Source organism: Gracilinanus agilis, chromosome 3 (genome assembly GCF_016433145.1).
Source record: "Gracilinanus agilis isolate LMUSP501 chromosome 3, AgileGrace, whole genome shotgun sequence".
NCBI classification, from domain to species: domain Eukaryota; kingdom Metazoa; phylum Chordata; class Mammalia; order Didelphimorphia; family Didelphidae; genus Gracilinanus; species Gracilinanus agilis.
Window position 1 is genome coordinate 206,373,144 of NC_058132.1, and position 22,682 is coordinate 206,395,825.

The following is a 22,682-nucleotide window of genomic DNA, read 5'->3' on the forward strand; positions in this document are numbered from 1 at the left end:
TATATTTCATAAGAGATTTGAGATACCTAGATTCTCTGAGCTTTTCAAACATGAACCATTATGTTCATGAAAAGTAGTAAACTTTTTTCATCTTAAGTAAAATAAATGAACATTTCAGAGCTTAGAATATCTGAAATTGGAAAACCCACATCTACATTGTAAAATAAATACAATGCATTAATAATATTTGCCTTAATAATATTAGTACATCAGCATCCTCTTAGAGTTCAAAATATTTCTGTTTGATTCATGGTGGAATAACTTTTATTCTCTCTTTTCCAGATAACAAAGCTTTATTTGTCATCTCTATGTCAGACAATGGAGCCCAAATTTATGAATTGGTGGCACAGACAGTTTCTGAAAAGGCAGTGTAAGGAACGGTTTCAACTTGACTTTTCTACCTAACATTTTCTGTTAGTCTTAGAACACAGTATTTCCCAAACCCGAATAATTTTAACGACTAAAATTTGTTGGGCTACAAAAACATTGAATTGAGACTAAATATCTTTCCCTTCAATCTTTGAGGAAGTCTACCCTCTTCTGGGGCAGGGATCTTAGGTTTTGGGTTTTGTTTTTTTTTCTTTGTACTCTTAGTACCTATCACAAACTTACTTAGTGGACCTTTACTAAATGTTTATTGTATTAAACTTAATCTGTTCATAAATTTTCTTTTTTAAAATTGTCTCAATAGTCTCTAGTGGATGCTTTAAATAGATTACTACATTGCTGTTAGTTTTCTTGTTGAAGTTTGATTTGGGCACCTGAACTTTGCTGAAAGCTACTTTCTTTTTCTTATTTGTATTAGATGTGGTTTTTCTCATTTTCCTCCTTTTTTTTTCCTTCTTTTCCTTCCTCTTTTCTGTTCTCCCTTCCCCCAACCCTTTGGAATTTCCTGCAGTTGGCAAGACTTGATTGGCAGGATGGCCCTGTCAGTAAAGGAACAGTCCACAAAGCCTATCCCACTTCCAGAGTCACCCCCCTGCGAGTGAGTTTTGGCTTCGTTTTTCAATGGCTATATTTTATATTTTGTACATTTTGATACCATGATGTTAAGTACCTGATGTTAGTGAAAGATGATTTTTATCTTTCTGCAGAGGGGAGCATGATGAAGAAGAAGCTTCAAAGCTGAAAGAGGAATCACATGGTGTTTCTACCTCTAGTCTTCAAAGTCCAGGTGAATTTACTCCTATTAGCTTAAGAAAGTGTGATCAATATATCTATAAAATTTTTAAGAAATCTATGAAGGGGCAGCTGGGTAGCTCAGTGGAGTGAGAGTCAGGCCTAGAGACAGGAAGTCCTAGGTTCAAACCCGGCCTCAGCTACTTCCCAGCTGTGTGACCCTGGGCAAGTCACTTGACCCCCATTGCCCACCCTTACCAATCTTCCACCTAAGAGATAATACACCGAAGTACAAGGGTTAAAAAAAAAAAAAAAGAAATCTATGAAGACTGGAATACTGATCTAACATGGTAGCGCTATCAGAATAGCCCATGTAGTTGAAATTCCACTTGAAAATTCTTCATGTTAAGAATAAAAACTTTGCTAGGGTTTGCTTTCTTTGCTTTTTTCAAAGTTTCTGTTTAAAATGCTCTATATAAATTATAGAGAATTCTTATTTCATTTGAGAAGCATGCTAAGGGATTACTTTGGTGTTTGGGGCCCTACCACTTGTAAACATTGTACCTTCTCTTCATTGAACAGAAAAACACATGGGAACTGAGACTTCTTTAATGTCAAAACCTCAGTCCCCTTCATCATCCCCAGTTACATCTGGGAAATCAGAGATCAGTGATATATTGACTGAAAGACAGTTTGAAAAGGAACAACAAGCAGAAGAGACTTTGAAAGAGTCTGGAATGGACTATCAGAGTACTGTTCCAGAGCCACATTTCCCTGTGTCTGAAGAGCGATGGGCTTTGGATGCACTGAGGAACTGTAAGTGATTTAGTCAATCAGTTACATACTTTTTTGAGTGCTTTCTTTGTACAAGGAATTGTGCTATAAGGATAAGAAAGAATTTCTCTCAAAGATGATAATGATCTAATTGAAATGATTAGATAGCATAGTATAATTGAAAGTGCTGGATTCAGAGTCAGATACTGGCTCTGCTCTTACAGCCTGGGTGACTTTAGGCTGTTTAGTTCCTCTGGAACTTAACTTTTTTCATCTGCAAACTCAAAGGGTTGGGCTAGATGATTTCTGAAGTCCCTTCTAATAACTAAATCCTGTAGTTCTATATCAGCAATATGCATATGTAAAAACAAAAAAATAAAACTTGATAGTAAGAGATGGTATCTATTATGTATCTAATAAATGGCGACATCATTAACAACTAAAAAGTTTAGAGAAAGCAAGAGTTTGCCCATAGACTGAGATGACCAGGGAAGGTATTTTTGAGTTGTTAGATTTGTGCAGTAGCTTGAAAAATAGGTAGGCATTGATACAAAAAAAGCATAAGTCTTGAGTGGGAGATAGTGAATTAGACTATTCTGATTGAAGTAGAGATTTCATGCAAAGAAGTAATTGGAAAGATAAAGTTGTGACCAGATCATGTAAGGCCTGTAGATAGCAAGAAGCAACAGAAGATGTTTGAACAGGGAAGTAGTATAATGACAGTGGTATTTTAGGAAGATTAAACTGTTGGCAGTCTGCAAGATGTATTTGAGCAAGTAGAGCTATTGGTAGGTAAGCTAACCATTTTCCCTATAAGGGTTAGAAGAGCTTGAGTTTAGATGATAGCAGTGATGGAAATGAAGACTTTAGAAGCAGTATAATAAAAGATTCTACAAAACTTGGTGACTAGATTGAGGTGGGGCAGAGGGAAGGGAAGGCAGGAGTCAAAGATGACAGAGTTTTACTTTTAGATGATGGAAAGAATAAGAGTAATGTTAATGCATCAAGAAACGGGAGGGAAACTTGAGTAACATATTAGACATATTGAGCTTCAGGTTGTGGCTATATAGCCAAATGAAAACCTCCAACAAGAATTTGGAGATATAGGACTGGAGTATATGGGGGAGAAATAGATTTAAGCTTGGGAATCATCCATGAAGCTGTTGTGGTGATGAATCTCTGGAGGAGAATTTCAAGAATAGAAGAGTAGTGCGCTGAGAGCGGATCTTGTAAATAATAAGAATTAGTGCACAGAAGGTTGATTCAAAACTCAAGAACCTTGGAAAATCTGTTAAATCTACTTTGAATATCTCCCACTTTTCTAATTTCTGGATCGTTTTTGCACATTCCTGGTAATTTACTCATCATAAAAGTGATAGCAAGATACTCCTTATAGCTCAAAATTTATATTAATTTTTTTTTATTTACAACAAGCTAAGGAAAATGTCCATTGTCATTGAGAAGGTATTTTTCTCAAATTCTTCAGAACTTACCCTTTAGACTCATTTCTCAGATATAAAGGGAAGTAGGCCAAATTTATAAATATGAACCATTACCTAATTGAAATGTGGTTGAAGCATATGAACAAGAAATTTTCAGAAGAAATTAGTTATCAATTGTCACATGAAATAATGTCCTAACTCACTACTGATTAGAGAAATGAAAATTCAAACAACTCTGAGGTACTACCTCAAACCTATCAGATTAACAAAAAAGGAAAATGACAAATGTTGGAGGTATGTGGAAAAATTGGGATACAAATGCACTGTTAGTGCAACTGTCATCTGGTCCAACCATTCTCGAGAGCAGTTTGGAACTATGCCCCAAAGGGTATAAAACTGTACATACCCTTTGACCTCGCAATACTACCATTAGGCTTGTACCTCAAAGATATCAACAAAAAGGCAAAAGGACCTATTTGTACAAAATATTTATAGCAGCTCTTTATGTGATGGCAAAGAATTAGAAATTGATGGGATGCCCATCAATTGGAGAATGACTAAACAAGTTGTGGTATATGATTAGAATACTCTGTTGTGCTACAAGAAATGACAAGCAGATTGGTTTCAGAAAAACCTGGGAAGATTTTTATGAACTGATACAAAGTGAAGTGAGCAGAACCAGGAGAACATTGTATGTAGTAGCAGCAATATTGTAAAGATGATTAGCTGTGACAAGACAGTGCACAAAGATAGTTCCAAAGGATCCATCATGAAAATTACTCTCCATCTCCAGAGAGAGAACTGATGAACTCTGATTGCAGTTAGAAGCATATTTTCTTTTAAATTTTTATTTTTCCTAGGGTTTTTGTATGTTTTCTTTTGCAACATTTTTTAATACTAGAAACTTTATTATTAATTTTCAATGTTATATAGAACAAAAAAATTTTCAAGATCAAAATAAAATTATCAAAGATTTCACATAGTTGGAAAAAGGGAGGGAAGAGAGAAATAGTAAGAAACTCCACCCTAAAAAGGGCCCCAACAAGTATACTAGTAATAGCAATAGCTTTTTTGAAGGTTTATTTAACATGGTTGCTTAGCCAGAGCAGCCTGTAAGACTACTTCTTTCTGGCCCCAACAAACTCTCAAGTTGTAGAACTGTTTAGTAAGTTGAAGCCAAGTTCTGATATCCAAGCCTCCCATTTTTACATATATTGATAGAACTTGAAAGCCAGCCAGATGAGCAATGAAAATTCCCTACTGTGAGCTACATGTTGCAAAATGTCTAATACAGAAATTTTTAAAAATATTTAAACAAAACAAATTATTATATATGTCCAAAAATATATATTTCAATCTTAAAAAAAAACCCAACATTATCTTTTGGTTCATTTTATTAAATTTTTGGCATAAAAAATAATTGTGGGGCATTTTCATTTTTCTTCCTAACACTCCAGGGCAACTTCTTAGGCTATTTTTTAAAGGACAGAGTAATAACTTACATATTTTGAGTTTGAGTGTATTTAATGAAGTAATTTCTTTGGTATATTTCATTTAAAGGGTTCTTCGCACATTGCAGATGAATATGAAGTGATTAATATTTTCAAAGTTCATTGTGGTGTCAGAATCAGATATTTTTCAGTACTGGCATTAAGAAATTTTTCTTGGAGTCTTTTTAAGATATATATATATATATTTTAAACCCTTTCTTTCTGTCTTAGAATCAATACTATGTATTTGTTTCAAGGAAGGAGAGTGGTAGCAGGTAGGCAGAGGTGGGTTAAGTGACTTGCCCAGGAAGTGTCTATGATCAGATTTGAACCCAGGACCTCTCATTTCCAGGTCTGGCTGTCTATGCACTGTGCCACCTAGCTATCCCCTTTATAATATATTTTTATATGTAAAAATATTCTTGCCTTTCCAAACACAAATCTTGAATTACTCCCTTCATTTGCCTTGACTCCTGTGGCTAAAACTCTTCTGAGTGGGAGGAAATCAGGCGGCCAAGCAGATGATGTCCACTACAGATTTATGATATCTAATTTCAGTTGAACCTTCCTATAAACAAGATAATTGCTTTCCTTCTCCTTACTTGATTCTTTATCCTTATTTCTACAGATGTTGTTCACAACTTGTCTTCTCTGCTTAGTACTCCTGCAGCACCTCTTCCCTAACTCTCTCAGCAGAGAACCTTACCTCAGATTTGGCCAATAAAATTGAGACCATTTTTCATGACCCCACTGTCTCTTCTCTCTTTTCTCTCTGTTGTTATTTTACAACATGATGACATCATGCCTCACTCTCCTCCTTTACTTTAGTTTCTGATAGTTAGGTATTCCTTTTTTCCCAGCCAAAGCTAACCCCTCTGTGTATGACTTGATCCCATCTCCTTATGGTCTTTTTCAATCTGCTCCTTTCAACTGGTTCCTTTTCTGATGTGTACAATATATATTCCAGTCCCCCTCCATTTTGAGAAAATCCCTACTAGAAACTACCATCTCCTTATCGTATCAATCTATATCTTGCCTACCTTTCACAGCTAAGCTTCTAGAAAAAAGCTATTTATAGCTTTCGCATCTACTTTCTCTCTTCTCTCATACTTCTCAGCCTATTGAAGTGTAGCTTTCAACCTCAATCCTCAGACAAAACTTCTCAGTCTAAAATTTGCCAGTGATCTCTTAGTTGCTCAAGATGATAGATTTTTAAAAATTCTTATCCTTCTTTACTTCTCTATAACAATTGACATTTGGCCACACTGACCTGCCTGGATTTTCATGACACTTTTCTCTTGGTTCTTCTCCTACTTAACTCCTCAGGCTCAGACCATCTCTTATAACCCCGAACTGTGAGGTGTACCCCAAGGCTGTGTCCTCTCATTTATCAGCTCCCAAGGATATAATTATCAGTGTGATACAGATAACTCCCACATCTGTCCAGCCCCCATCCTTTTCCTAAGCACCAGCTGTTCATCTGCATCTGCCTCTTGGATATTTCAAACTGGATATCCTATAGGAACTTCATATCAGCATGGCTAAAACTGAACTGTCTCTTTCCCCAAAGGCCATTCTCCTTCTGGATTTCTTTCTTTCTATTGAAGGCATTATCTAGATTCTCAACCTCACTATTGTCACTGACTCCTCACTTCCCCTTGTTCAATATCAGTTGCTAAATTTGATTGATCCTACCTCCTTGACATCTTTTACATCTGTCCCCTTCTCTCTATCCTCTTGTTCACCTGGCTCTTCTCACTTTTTGCCTAAACTTTTACAATAACCTCCCAGAATTAGAGGTGTTCTCACCTTTAGTGATTAAATCTAAAGATGGGCAGTGTAGACTTAATCTAATTATCACATTGGTAATAAATGCATATTGAGGGGCAACCAGGTGACCCAGTAAAAGAGAGTCATGAAATTCTGGGTTCTAGTCTGGTCTTAGACACATCCTACCTGTGTGAACCTGGGCAAGTCACTTAACCCCTCCTGCCTAGCCCTTAGTGCTCTTCTGCCTTGGAACTAATACTTAGTATCTATTCTAACACAGAAGATAAGGATTAAACATTTTTTTTTAATGCATGTTGTTTGATTGGGTGGTATAGGGAGAGTGTAGGAGAGTTAAGTAATGGATGTGAGAAAGCCTTAAGTAAGGTTGTATATACATACATACTTATCCACTCCTGAGGTACCTGAGTAACTGAGAAAGATTTTAAGTCAAAATTTTAAAAAGTACTAGGCCTACACTTATATTATATTGCCAATATTCCTTACAATTGGCTGACTCAAATGTTATGAGAGAAAATATATCATCAACCAAGATCATTGCAGTTATATGCTTATTACTATTATAGGAAATTTTTGGTTCTACCTAAAATTGTTTACTTAAGTTGTTATGGCCCTGTTATCAATTCTTTGACCTTTTGAATGTTCCCTCTTTGTTAAGACACTATACACTTAGCCACAAATTGCCTGTTGTATGCTAGAGACTTGGCAAGGTACTGGGGATACTAAGACATAAATGAAATTTCTATAGGAGAAGAAAATATGGATATATATGTTAGATTAAAATTAATATCTCCAAGTTCTTATTTTCCATAGTGTTTATTAATAATTACTTGAAATAGAAAAAGTAGATATGTAAAGATTTAAACCTAATCTAACCTAACTCTGACCACGTGATCCTCCTTATGGCTGGCTGACTCAGCCATGGTGTTCCGCTGCCACCTCCAAGGGAATAGGACCCCTGCACCCTACCTTTTCCCCCTTTCCCCCTCCCCCTCGGGTCACACCCACAAGTTTTTATTCATGTTCATGGACACAGCGCCAGCACACAAAATGGAATGAACTGGGTAGGCAATCCAGAAGGGGGAGGGGATGAAACTCCCTCTACACACATAGATGTATATGCAATATAGATACAAAAGAAATAGAGTTCAGTAGGGGGAGGAGGCTCTGACCACAGAGGTTTTGGGGAAAAGATTATTAGAAAGGGGCCCCTGAACAGAGTTCCGAAGGACAGTAGGGATTGTGAGAAGCACAGGTAAGGAAGGAACACCTTACATTCCAGGCATAGAGGATCAGCCTGTAGAAAGGAAAAGAAATGCAAGATGGAATGTCATGCGTGTGCAATGGCAGGAGGGTCAGTTTAGCTACATCAGCATTCACAAAGAGGGGTTAATTTATAAGACTGGAAAGATAAGGTGGAACCAGGTTGTAAAAGGCTTTAAATCACAGAAGAATTTTCATTTGGTCTTAGAGGACATAGGGAGCTACTGGTATTCATTGAGCAGAGGCTTTAAAACCTAGAATTAGCACAATATGCTTCCTTATGTTTATATATGTTTACATCTATTTCTGAGTAGCTCAAAGAAGTTCATGCCCTTTTTTAAACCTAATTTTCTCAATTATACCTAGAAAGTAGAGGATGTTAAGTTACTAGTATCTAATAGCTTGCCTAGGTCACATAAGAGATTCTTAAAGGTACCTTAATGCATCTAGGTGATTCCTTCTAGCTCTAAGGCCAAGATTAAATGCACCGTAGGCACATGTGGCAATTTATTTCAGTGTTTTAAATACAAAACATATACAAAGTGACCTTTGGTATTTGCTACTTGTGTTATGAGAAACCCATTTGTGTTTAAGATTTTTAAAAATTTATTTTATTTAGAATATTTTTCCATGGTTACATGATTCATGATTTTTCCCTCCTCTCTTCCCTCCCCCATCCTGGAGCTGACAAGCAGTTCTACTGGGTTATACATGTATCATTGTTCAAAACCTATTTTCATGTTATTCATTTTTGCAGTAGACTGATCTTTTAACATCAAAACCCTAATCATATCCCCATCAAACCAAGTGATTGATCATATGTTTTTCTTCTCTATTTCTGTTCCCACAGTTCTTTCTCTGGATGTGAATAGCATTCTTTCTCATAAGTCCCTCAGAATTGCCCTGGATCATTGCATTGCTGCTAATAAAAAAGCCTATTACATTCAATTGTGCCACAGTGTATCCGTCTCTGTGTATAAGATTCTCCTTGTTCTGTTCCTCTTGCTCTGCACCAATTCCTGGAGGTCTTTCCAGTTCACATGGAATTCCTCCAGTTTATTATTCCTTTTAGCACAATAGTATTCCATTACCATTAGATACCACAATTTGTTCAACCACTCCCCAATCGAAGGGCATCCCATCATTTTCCAATTTTTTGCCACCACAAAGAGTATAGCTATAAATATTTTTGTACAGGTTTTTTCCCTTATTATCTCTTTGGAGCTGTAAGAAAATAAATTAAGGATTTGACTAAAATATATGAGGATTCTAAAATAATCTTGTGGTTGCCAATTTAAAGTATTATAGCTCAAAGTCAAAATGACTTTTAATAGTTTTTATTTACAAAAGAGGTGGAAAGAGTGAAAGTAGAGAAATACAACAAAAAGGGTAGAGAAGATGTCTAGCCTATCACACTAGATATTGCTCTGTCAAGGCTTGTTAACCCTCAATCAGAGGACCAGGTGTTCCACCAATGCCACTTCCTCCAAGAGGGGAATGCCTCTCTGGAACTAATCTCTCTCTAAGAAGCCAGGAAAAGAGAGGCCAGCTACTCACCCAAGAAACAGTCTAAGAGCCAAGGTCCAAGTCAAAGCTGAGGTCCATGTCCTAAGTCACCTTCCAGAGGCAGGTCACCTGCTGAAGCTCCAAGCCCAAGATCCAAGCTGAAATCTCCAGCAAAACTCCCAAGAAGACTACTCCCCAAAGACTACTTCTGAAGACAACTTCAAGAAGACTGCCCCACCCCATGCCCCTCTGCTGAAGAAGTTCAGGGCTTTTATAGTGACTTCTTGTCCCTTCCCCTCTTCACAGGGGCTAAACACAGCTTCCAAATTGCCTAGCACTGCCCAGGGAGGTAGTGTCTGTGGGATCCACTTCTCACCCTCTGAAGCTGTTAACTCTTATCAAAGGATTCACAATTTTCTGACTGATTGAGCTATCACCCATTTTAGCAAATGACTTGCAAACATTCTTACTTAGTGTTCAGTTCTGGAGTTATCACTCATTTTAGCAAGTGACTTGCAAACTCCCTGACTTAGTGTCTGGTGAGGTACTAAGTAGGGGTACTAAAAAAAGTCTGAATCACACTTTACAGGGTACAAACCCAGCAGTGGTATGGCTGGGTCAAAGGGCAGACATTCTTTTAAAACCCTTTGCACATAGTTCCAAATTGCCCCCCAGAATGGTTGGACCAATTCACAACTCCATCAACAGTGTATTAGTGTCTTAATTTGCCACATCCCCTCCAACATTTATCACTTTTCTTTGCTGTCATATTGGCTAATCTGCTAGGTGTGCGGTACTTATAAGATATTAATAAATGATTGTTGATTGATTTGCATTTAGAAATAGCTTGGCCACTCATGAATTCTGATAGAAACCAGTGAATGTCTTTTTTTTCTTTCTTCTTTCAGTGGGTCTGTTGAAGCAGTTATTGGTACAGCAGCTAGATTTGACTGAGAAGACGACTCATGAAGACTGGCAGCATTTCCCCAGGTTTAGGGCAGCCTCTCAAGGGGTACAGGTAGAAAATCCAGATACAATCCAAAATGTCCTGGACCATTCTGAAAATAATAAGACTAGCCAGCCTTGTGAAGGACAAATGTCCCTCCAAACCGGAACTGGTGAAACTGCTGCATGTTACAGCCCAAGGACTTCAATTGAATCCCCAGTTCCACAGGATTATATGGAACTGGCATCTCAAAATAGCAGGGCAAGTAACCTTTTAGTCATGGACCACATGATCATGACCCCAGAGCCATCTAGCACAGAACTAGAAGGGGGTCCTGATGACAGCGGAGAGCACTTTTTTGATGCCCGTGAAGCCCACAGTGATGATAATCCTTCAGAAAGTGATGGGATAGAAAGAAAGGAAGAAGAAGCTGTTCAGTTACGGATCTCAGGCAAGTTCATTATGAACCAATTTTGATCACAGTTATTTACTATCTGGGTGTTCATGCACTGAGAAAACAGGAGAGAAAGTATTGAATTATTTCCTTAACTTGTATGGAATGTGTCATATTTTAAAATGCTAAATTGTACCTGAATTTTTTTTTAAACCCTTACTTTCTGTCTTAGATTCAATACTGTGTATTGGTTTTAAGGCAGAATAGTAGTATGGGATAAGCTGTGGGGATTAAGTGACCCAGGGGCACACAGTTAGGAAGTATCTGAGGTCAGATTTGAACCCAGAACTTCCCGTCTCTGGGCCTGACTCTCAATCCAGTGAGCCACCTAGCTGCCCCCAGGACCTGAAATGTTAAACAGTTCAAAAATGTAAAATCAAAACACAAGCTACAGCCTGACTATATATGGATATTTGGGTATTTATAGACTTCTTGCCCAATATCTACTCTCTGTTTTGCCAGCTGTAGATAGTGATGGTAATTTGTTTTTCTCTTCCATCAACAGGAAATGTTCTGATCCTTGATGGCTATGAAACAGTGCAGGAGAGCTCTACGGAGGAGGAAGTTGTTCCAGGCCTCCCTGCTATGGGCTGGGCTCACCAGCAGCAGCCTCTCCGGGATACCCAGTCTGATGGAGGAGGTTCTCCATTCACCCCTGAATTCCTCATCCAGCGGCGATGGGGACCTGTGGAGGAGTTTGGCTTCAGTGCCCAGAGTCCTTCCTCTGCAGACTCACACAGCCAAATCATGCAGTACATTGGGAAGATAGAGGCTGACCTTGAACACTTAAAGGTATCCACTACTGCTTTTTTAAAGCCTGTTTCAGCCTCCTTATCACTTGCTTCCAAGGAGCAAATGCTGCAGAAAGGAAGCAAAGAAAGAATGAGCCACTGGTTGTCAGTAAACCTGCTAGAATGCAAACTCATATACTTTTCTTATCCATGGAAAGAGCTGCATACAAAGCAGAGGATGGGCAGCCCTACTTCTAAGTGTATAGAATCACAAGAATGGGAAACATGTTTTTTGTGTCTCTGTTTTCCTATTATATTTCAGAGTTAAAGGATATGAATGTATGTGATTTTCTTGGCTGATATTTGAGATGTGAGAAAAATCTGTAACTTGCTGTTGCCTTTTATTTATTTGTATAACACATTGTGGTGGTGATAGTAGTTTTCTGATTCTTGGTGGATATAAGCTTCAGTGACTTTTAGACTGAACCCCAAACCTTTTCCTTTGATAACCCCAGCATTGAAAGAAAATTTTGGAATGTGAACCGCAGTTCCTATAGGTCCTCAGTTCTAGAGGTCAGTTTCATCAAATGTTGAATGACTCCTGGTAGTAAAGGGACAGAGTACGGGATGAATAAGTAGACTGCCATTTTGCTAAATTGACCTCCTTATCCCATATGTTTTTTCATTTACCATTTTAATATGGGCTTTTCCAAGATAAGAGATTCTGCCAACTTTAACTTGTGTTTTTGGAGGGTCATTCATCCCACCTTCATCTGAGATAGAGAGAGATCCTGAGAAGTCTAGATGTATATAATAGATATGCTGTACTTTTATTAGGATAAATAGCTTTGTGGCAGAAGGAAACAGGTAGGAATGTTCTGGCATTCTGGCAGAAATCTAACCTCTCTCACAAATACATTTTTACTTAGTTAGGATATTTTTTCTTGATTTTTATACAATGCTATATTGTGTTGCCCTGCAGTTGATGAAATGCCTGAAATCAATGTGTAAGCAAACTAATTCTGATGGACCTCATGCTAAATGACATAAAACAATAAGGCAGCTTAACCAAAACCCTTGTGGGGACTTTTCAGGTTTGGTTTCCCTTTCTTGTGTACTCAAGTGGATCTGTAATTTTATTGATTCAGGAGTACCCTCTAAATGCACATGATTACCTCTCCAGGCCTGCCTTCCTATTTGACTTCTCTCCATGACTTTTAAAAAAAATTGGCACAGTGTCACCTAGTATACTATAAGATTTTCTCCTGACTTCGTGGAGATACCAGAAACACTTTGGCTGTCCACTTGCTATCTTTATTCTTGCCATATAACTAACTAATGTTAATTATTTTTATTACTTCTAAATTATTCATGGCATAGGAATGTAAGAGAAATGAAAGTTGTCCTTTTTCAAAGGCAAAATTTCTAAACAAGATAATGTGCTTATTCGAAGGCATGTAAGGGAAATATAAGTAAGGACTGAAGCAATGCTGCCCTGAGTTATTGCATAAAAAACCTTTCTTTCCCCCACTCCCTTCCTGAAAACAGATGAAAATCATATGGATTGTGTTTTACAGAAGGTGGAGGAAAGTTACATGACTCTTTGCCAAAGGCTGGCTGGATCAGCCCTCACAGAGGATCACTCAGGTATGTGAAAAGTTAACATGCTCTTATGTGATCATCTATTTTCTTCAGATAGCAGCCCTAGTGTCATTACATGTTCTCTCCTTCTAACCTTTTTCAAGAACCAAGGATTAGGGGATTAGGAAACTGGTTAATTGGAAAATCATGAGTACAGTGGTGAAAGATTTACTAAAGCTTCTCTGATTTCCTAGTGATAGAGAAAATGGATCTCCCTTGTTTTTTATAGCATGAATGTGTTCTTCAAATGAATAAGAAATTTAAAGAAGACTTTCCCTATTCCTTCGTATGGATCTGTACCTAATGTACATATTATAATCTGTTATTTGACATTTCTCCATAAGGTTAATTGGTTCAGCAAAAATACAGCATTATGAAGACAATGTTTATGCCCATTTTTAACATGTTCTTATACCACTAATGGCTGTTTGTTATAGCAAGCTTCATGACATAATATTAGGGTTTAGTTATGTCTAATTGACTTTACTGCACATTGACATCAGAATATACTTGTACTTTCTAAAGAAGCACACACACGTATGTGTGCATTTAAATACAAAAATGCATATTATTAGAGGTCCTGGAAACCATTTCCCTTGAATCACTCTGGTCTTCATATGTCTTTTGTTTTTCCCAGATAAAAGTTAAAGCCACAGCTCTTTTTGGCTGAAGTTTGGATTCTGAGCCTCGGCCTTGCATCACCACATCCTGGCTCCAGGGTGGACTGGGAGAGAGTGTGTGATAGAGGATCTTCCTGTGGATCATCAGAGTGCTAGCCATGTCCCAGTATGCTCAAGTGGGAATTGTTTTTTTCCCAGTATGGCAGCTGCACTTGTTTGTCAGTGAGGGAGTGTCCTTTCTCTCATTTTTTCCCCCTCACTATCAGAAATTAATTTTGCTTTCAGAACAAAAACCAAATGTACAGAGCTTTGGGTGTAGGATATAAAAATGTATTTAGACATTTAAAAAAAAAAGAGAAAAAAGAGAATCAGATGTATTTATTTGACTTCATTCCGCATTTTGAAAGCACATTTTAATTTTAATTTTGCATTTATGGTTTTGTTTTAATTGAATAGCAAGAGTTTTAGCCTTTTGTATTTAGTACACCCAAGGATCAGCTGCTCCTGAAATCACAATTCAGGCCTGGGGGTTGAGGGTGGTTTGGGGAGAGCTACAGGGAATTAGGGTGTTTTGGTTTCACTGGACTGAATTTAGCACTCCCTGCTAGCCCCTACATGGCTTCTTGAAGGGCTGCTTCCCTATGGTTTTCATTTACAGAGTGACCTAGACTCTATTTGAGAGGAATCGAATAGAAGATGGGCTACCTAAGTATGTGGCAAACATACATCCTCTATAGCTAAGGTCACCTCCCATGTCACAAAAATTTTTAATGCACTAAATAGCCAGGCACTTGAAAATTGTTTTATTCCCTTCTCTCCCCTCCTATCCCCCACTCCCACTCCCAATCCACTCTTCTTTCTTTTCCATTGAATCATGGGATCCAATAGGGAGAAGAGAAGCCAAGTTTTATTTTCTTGACTGTAAAATAGTCTAGATATTGTTTAATTTTTGCAATTATAGGGCTTTGGCACTTGTATGAATTACCCCTGCAATTTGAGCAGAAAAAAGAGTGGAAATGCTTCAGAGAGAGGGGAATGATGGGGTGGGGTGGGGGGGATGGGAGGGAGAAAAGGGTAGAGAGATTGGCAAGGGTGTGTGTCAAACTGAATCACTACTGAGCTGAACCATGGCTTCATGAGCCACGGGTACTGCTGATTAAAGGGCCAGTAAGTTTTTAGTACCTGTTGGTTTGACTCTGATTTTTGCACTGATTGTGGCAGAATGCTCTCAACTTGTATTACAAAGAGAGCCAAGGCTGAAATGGAAAGAAATGCAATGGAAAAGACAGGACTGCCCACACAAGCTCTGTAAGCACTTCCTTTGGCTTTACTGCTGTAGCCCTTTCCATCCTGGGAGCAAGACTGACCTTGCAAGTGGAAGCCTGCAGATCAATACCAGAACATACACTGGACCCTCCAGGCTGGTTCTTGATACTGCCTGCACTAGGGTTAGTAGCACCATTGGCAGTACCCTACAGAGGATAGGGGTTTCAGAACTGTCACTTGAAAACATCTTCAGTCACAGTCTTTGAACAATATTCTTTGTACATCAGGTAAACAAGCTTTGGAGTTTTTTGTTTTTGTTTTTTGCCAATTAAAACCATGTGCCAAATCTGCAAAATCCTGTTCCTATACAAAGAATTCATTTCCATACATCTTCCAGTAGTGTCCTCCACTTTCTGTGAATGGTCAGTGTATGAATTTTGCTCCCTTTTTCGCTGTCACAAAGATATCAGATTTTTCTCATCATATATGGCAGGAATTCCCAGCTGTTTTTCAAGCATCATGAAGCTACAACTTAATCAGCTCATCTAGCTGCATCACGTTCCCTGCCTGTGTCTTGTCACCTGAGTTATGCTTTTTGGACATGGCTACAATCACTCATTTGGGGATATGCCTGTAGACTGGAACTGCATCTCAGATTATAAACAAAATGTAATTTAAACTAGAATGGGGTAAGGAGCTTTAAAAGCAGAACCTAAGTTCACAGGATACCAGCCTGGAGTTTTCCCTGATCTCCCAAGAGGAGCCTACAGAAACGAAATGGTTATATTATGTACTGCTCGCAAGAATACTGTGGTCATTGTCAACCCAAAGGGTTATCTCTACATGTGTATCCAGCCATACAGCAGCACCAGCTGTCTGCATCCGTCTGTATCAAAGGAGATGGTGTTAAGTGGGTATTTGAGAAATGTCCACTGACAGTTTAATTTCAGGGTAAGAGCAATATTACACAACTAGAAGTTTGCTCCAAACACCTAAAGAGTAACCACTTAACAATGCATATCTCCTTCAGGAGGTAGGAAAAGTGCAATGCTTTAAATTCTTTCCTAGTTAATTCAGTAAATGGTTTTGAACAAGTTAGTTATCCTGTCCTTCCTTCAGCTTACTACTCTGCATGATGGAGATAAAGTCTAACTGGAAAAAAAAACCCAACAACCCATATAAAATGTAGCCCAGATGCTACAGAATTAATTATTTAGTATCTCCAAAGCATAGTCCAGGAGAGATTCCAAAGCTTCAAGTGCCCTTTCCATCTTAGAACTGCCAGTTAGAGGGAGAAAGTTTCCCTTTAAGTCATTCTATCCACATCCTTCTGTTACTTTAACATCCTATCTGCCCTTCCACTTGAAAGGGTTAGGAAATTGCAGATCACACTCCTTAAACAAAACTGGTCACTAGGAAACCCTTTTCTTAGGGGGAGATAAAAGAGAAGGTGAGATCCTATTTTTCCAGAAGGATACAATAATAGAAAAAGTGATCTACAGAAAACCAATTAGTTGTTTCAGGGGATGTTGAAGGGATTTACTAAATGTATTCTGTTCTGTTGGTTTTAATGGCTTTCTTGATTGTTAAATGGTGAAATACATTTAGAACCTCTCATTCCCTTTCAGAGAACAGAAAGTTAGTCAAGTTATATTGACAATCCCAAAGCATCATGATTTAAAACTGAGTTCCCTGTTCTAGAATCCATATGCTTTGCATACTCTAAAATCAGTTTATATTCAGGACAAATTTGATTTCAAGTTAACTTCCAGGTTCCCCATCTGATCTTGGCTTTTAAAAGCTAAGGGTCTCATTTATTGAGGAATTCTGTATGTGGTTGGTTTCTTTTCCCCAAACACTTTGTTCTGTTTTCCCAATAGAATTAGTCCCTGTTTTGTTTTGTTCTTTGAATGCTTTGTTTATAAGCTAATACAGAAGAAAGCAGATCTTGCTTAAAAATTTTCATTGTTGAGAGCAACACTGCTGCTTCCCATTGCTTTCTTCCTTTGCTCTTTTGGTGATGGTAGATTCAACAGATTGTATGGGGACTGATATATATGTATTTCAAACTGAGATCTATCTCTATGCTCTAAAAAGCAGTATTAATTTGAATTATTGGACTGGTAACCTCAGATATCTCATTGTTGAAAACTGTGTAGGCAATATTCAAAGAGAAACTAATAGGAAAATTCAGTTAATTTTTTGTTCATGTGCTTCCCACCTTCAGCATTGTTTTTGTAAAATATTCTTTAATTCCCACCCCTAATACCTTTCAAAATGCCCTCCCCTGAAGTGTTCCTTTCTCCAAAGAGTTTGTAATTTCCTTACCCAAGTAACCTGTTTCCCTCCACTGGTGTTGGTGGTTTTGTTGATGAATTTGCTGAAGGAATGTGCTTCCCCCTGAATCTCCTCCCTCCCCCCTCCCCCAAAAAAAAGAGGAAAAAAAAAAAAGGAAGCAAATCCCCTCTATTTCCAGGTGCAAACTGACAAGGAGGTGTACTGCAAAAATGGTCACTGTAATGTGCAAATGGTTGGTTATTATTTTTAATAAATCTTTGAATCTCTTCATACTAGAACATCTTATTTTCCTTGTACACCATACAATCATGTACTCTTTTAACAGAGATTACTTTTAAAAATCTGGAAGTATTCTTTAAAGAAAACTTTATTAATAATCCTGTATTTTTACTGATCATGTTTTGAAATGTCTAAAAGACTTTATTGTTCTAATTATCCAGATGTACGTTTGTAAAATAGCTCTTTTATGAACTAGCTGATAAGGTTGTATGTTTCTGGAACAAAATATTGGTCATCTAAAAAGAACTTTGTTTTCTGGGATCTGGGAAAATAGAAAATGAACATTCAAATATCATTAAATAAGTTTAAAGGAACCAAGTATGCTATTTTGGTTTGTTTGTGTGTTGTTAGATTATCTCTAGCTGCCTGTTCTGTAGGGAAAAGTGGTGAGCCAGGCAAGCATTAGTTAATCTTGGTAGGCATGATTTTAAGAAATCTTACTTATCAAGACTTCTTTCCTAGGGAAGGTGGCCAAGTACAGCTGAGTAATATAAAAAATTTTATGAATATTGTTGGATCTAGGGTTCATGAACTCCAAGCATCTGGAGAGAGTTCTTTATAGCTCATACAAAGACATTTTTACTTAAATATTGCCTTAAACTGAAATGTTTTAATGTTTTTATGGTAACTTCTATTACGAGGTGCTGAGGCTTCCTAAGGTGCCCAAATCTCTCTTCTCCTATGGATGCTGGTTTACCCCAGTGAAGCTTCAGGCAGCTCTGTGATTTGCATCTTTTCTTCTTCATGGAAATGAAAGGCTGTGGGACTTGTGGAAATGAGCAGCCTTGTGTCTTTTGATTTTGCATTTTTGTTCTGATTTTTAGTCATCCTCAGGTACACTTGACCACTGGTCCACTTTAAAAGTTTTAACATAAGAATATGCTTAGTACTTTATGGCACTTTTACTAAAGAATGTCCAGATGTACTTTATAGAAGTCAATTCTTTAGTCTTCTCAGTCCTATTACAGTATATATAGTCTGTATAAGTAATAAAGTTTCAGTACTATCCCTTTTGCTTCCAGAAAGCAATCTTATGAGGAAAATAAAAGCAAATTTATTCTCCACATTTGTAAAGCAGTCTTTAGCATTCTCATTCGAGTCTTACTAATGGCAGGCCTATACAGTAGAACCTAAAAGTAATATTATCCTCATTGTCCAGATGAGGAAACTAAAGCCCTGAGAATTGATCCCAGGGCCACTGCTGTGGGAAGTATATCACTCTGCCTCTTAAAGTAGTATATTTAATCTTGTCCCCATTTTTTTTTAGGCCAAGTATTGATGTTATATGATACTTTTTTTTCTTTCTAGACTCATCAATTTAGATAAGAGGTTATCTCTTCTGCCATGCCAGTTGAGTTTTACTTTTTCATGATGCCTAGACAATATGATGGATGTCAGCCACAAATTAACAAGCATCTATTAAGCACTCCTGCATATGCGCCAAGTATGTACTAGATTCTAGGGATACAGAGACGAAAATGAAAGTCCCTGCCTTCAAGGGACTTATATTCTATTGGGGAGACCATGTGTATGCCTTGAATACATGTAAAATAAACAATTGATATTGAGGCACTAGTAGCTAGGAGAAACACAAATGACTTCATGTAGAAGGTGACTTTGGAGGGAATTAGTTCAGTTCAGTGATAAACTTGAATCCAGACTACAAAGGATTTGAGAAATGACTAAAGGGTTGAGAAATGACTAAAGTAGGAGAATGTGGAAGCTGGCAGAGTAGGCAGCTTTTTCTAGAGATTTAACTCTCAAAGGGTGAAGGAAATGATACATCAGTGACATGAGTGGATAGAATTTTTTTTTGAGTGACAGGAAATGAAATTTAATTTAATTAGCATAGAGAACTCTTGAGTGAGAAATTCCTCTTCCAATTAGGATTAGCATCTGCTCTGCAATTTAGAGCCTAAGAGAATTTATATTGGCACATGGGCATGAAAGGACTTGTCTAGGGACACATAGCCAGTAGAGATGGGACATGAACCTTACCTAGAAACCAGCTCTAGTTTTCTTCTATCAGTGAAATCACAGGTTAGGACGAGGGTTAAAAACAATTTAAATTTCTCATTCCCATATTTCTGCTTGTTACATGTGATTCTTACTACTCGAAAACAAAATGCTAAATATTTGGTCTTGAAATCAGGACCCCAGAATTCTGTGCCACCAACTTGCAGTGTAACCATTGTTCAACGAGTCCCTTTACCTCTCTGTGCCTCATTTTCCTCATCTGTAAGCAGAGAGTGTTGTACTAGATTGTCCCTAGGATCCTTCTCAATTCAAAATCTTATGATTAGATGAACTCCAGCCCATTCCACTTGAATTCTATGATATCTTTTGCCATCTGCCTTATTCCCAGCTGGTGGTTGTGACGGGTCATTTATCCTTCCATGCACTTCATCAGTGACCTTATTTTCAAGGTTATTTAAGGTACATAAAATATCCTTTAATCCCTCTTTTCTCTACCTAAACACACTTCAGAAATCCCCCATCCTTAACCCCTTACTGACTTTACCATCCACTTAAGGTATGCTATTATAACTCTCCCTTTTCTCAGACTCCCTATAAAAGCTGTCTACATTACACTTGTCTCTTCTAAATTCTCTGTAATCTGGCTTCCAATACCATCATTCAACTGAAACTATTCTCCAGAATTACCTGTGATCTCTTATTGAAAAATGGCCTGAAAACTCATTCCTCATTCTTGACTTTTCTCTGCAATATTTGACATTCTCAACCACTGAACTCTCTCCTGTATTTTTGTGACATTTCTATCTCTCTGTTCTCCTGCTTCTCTGATGATTACTCATTTTTTAGTAGAGCATCCATATCACAACCCCCGAGTATATGCCAAGCCTCTGTTGTGATGTGGTAGGGAAGTTGGCAAGAAGCCTGTACTTGAAAATCTAGTGATGAGGGGATCTCCCTACCTCTTGAGACAAGCCATTCCATTTTTTTGGACAACTCCACCCAGACATGAATACATAATAGGAAAAGAAGGTATAAATATTTGTCTTGTACCAATGGCAGAAGGTTAGGTACTTAAATAGAGAGGGCAGGGAAGAGAAGGGTAAAAATGGAAAGTTGGAAATATTAAATTTCTTCCTTTCTGGCACTAGAGTAGTCTGCATTTTTAAAGATTCTTCAGCCCTTTCCCCTGCTTAGTTCTAATCTCTGTTTTACATATTTCAAATAAATCACCCACTAGAATTTAGAAAAAGAAAAGCTTTCCATTGATTTACTAAAACTTCAGTTTAAAAGTATCCTAAATATTGCCCATAGGCTGAATATTGCTGTTTTTGAATAGGATTGTAGTGAATGGCAGCTTTTCCATAATCATGGGAAAATTTGGCAATTTTCATCTTGCTAAAAGCCCCATTATGCCATGTCTAAGGCTGCCTGAAAGTTAAAATAAGACTCATTTGAACCCCAGAGAAGCCTTGGCTTTCCCCTGAAGCCACCATCACTCTCTCAGAACTGTTCACTAGCCAGATATGGGAATCAGAGTTCCTGGGGACAGCTTGAGAAGTTGCATGCAGTGGAACAACACAAAGCAAATGTGTACTGAATATTTTATCTTGATGAAAGACTAACCTTTTCTTATGTCTTAGTAGACCTTCTTTATACTTTGATGGTTCTGAATTCTTGCTGATTGTAAGAAACTTCTCTCTAGTGATTCAGATTGCAGCCCCACTCATCTTTCTCTTTCTGTGGAACTCTTATGCATATTCTAGATCTCATTAATAAGGAAGAAATAATCTTATTTGCTATCCAAGCAGAGCTTAGGAGAATTGAAAAATTGCCACAAACAAGAAGTTTTAAGATATTTGCTTTTTCATATTTTGCAATTTGCATGTATAAATGTGAAAACATGTAGGTAATGTAGTTGTATACACATACAATCGAAATTCTGTGCATGCAGTCAAACATATTTTTATCCATGAATGTAATATTCCAGAGAGTAGTCTTCAGCCACGTGAGGAATAAAGAGAGACTTACCAATGAGAGAATGTATGTTTACCAATTAAAGAGCAAAATATTTTGTTGTTTCTGGTTTCTAATCTAGCCTATGGTGGTTGCTTTAACATTTAATTTTATTCCACTGTTCAGATCTTCTTCTCCCTTTAACACCCACTCTATGGAATATATCCCTTTTTATGTAACATTCTAGGTTAGTTAATTAGCAGGTTAGCTGGTTAACTAATTTCTTAGTTCAAGCTAGAACTTGGCAGTTTTGAGAACACTTGGAGTCATGCTTCATATATACCTCATACCTCCCTCCTCTTCCTTTGTTATACATAAAAGACTGCTACACTTATCATTATCAAGGTGCAAGGTGAGTTTTTGTGTGATCTGCTAATGAGGTCGTTACATAGTTCGCTTTGCTAATTGTGTTGGATAAATTTCAGTCATTTTGTGTCAGGTACTATATAATATATAATAATAACTACTGAGATTCAGAGAAAGACAAAATAGTCCATGCACTCAAGGAGCTTACATTCTAATGAAAGAGAACACATAAATGCATTTGTAAATAAATGATCTTCAGATACAAGGGCAGAAAGGTGCTTTAGTGATTTTTTGGTGGGGGAAGCCCTAGAAACCAAACAAGTTCAAAGGCAGAGTAGCTACCTGTTGCTTCACCTGTTTTTTTTTTTTTTTAATTTTTTTTTTTATTTTAAACCCTTAACTTCTGTGTATTGACTTATAGGTGGAAGAGTGGTAAGGGTAGGCAATGGGGGTCAAGTGACTTGCCCAGGGTCACACAGCTGGGAAGTGTCTGAGGTAGATTTGAACCTAGGACCTCCCGTCTCTAGGCCTGGCTCTCAATGCACTGAGCTACCCAGCTGCCCCTTCACCTGTTTTTAATCATCATCATAATTAAACTTGATAGGGTTTTACAATTTAAAAAGCTATTTACAATGGCACTGTGAATAAGGTAATTCATGCATTATTCTCCCCATTTCACATATTGGGAAATTGAAACTCATAGGTAAAATCACTTGCTCTTGGGTCTTAAAGCTAGGTAAATGTTTAAGCCACACTAAAGTCTTCTAAC

The 22,682-nt window shown here is 37.6% G+C and overlaps 1 protein-coding gene across 1 annotated transcript in view; it reads left to right on the forward strand.

The window, feature by feature from the left end:
• Positions 1-14,142, forward strand: part of ARHGEF12 (Rho guanine nucleotide exchange factor 12) — a 70,557-nt gene extending 56,415 nt beyond the window's left edge. Inside the window, exons 29-36 of the mRNA XM_044669644.1 lie at positions 283-370; positions 899-985; positions 1,095-1,174; positions 1,702-1,935; positions 10,291-10,779; positions 11,288-11,574; positions 13,091-13,160; positions 13,792-14,142. Of these exons, the coding sequence (XP_044525579.1) occupies positions 283-370; positions 899-985; positions 1,095-1,174; positions 1,702-1,935; positions 10,291-10,779; positions 11,288-11,574; positions 13,091-13,160; positions 13,792-13,802 (1,346 nt within the window). The 3' untranslated portion in view covers positions 13,803-14,142. The remainder of the gene's footprint in view (positions 1-282; positions 371-898; positions 986-1,094; positions 1,175-1,701; positions 1,936-10,290; positions 10,780-11,287; positions 11,575-13,090; positions 13,161-13,791) is intronic.
• Positions 14,143-22,682: the final 8,540 nt, after the last annotated feature.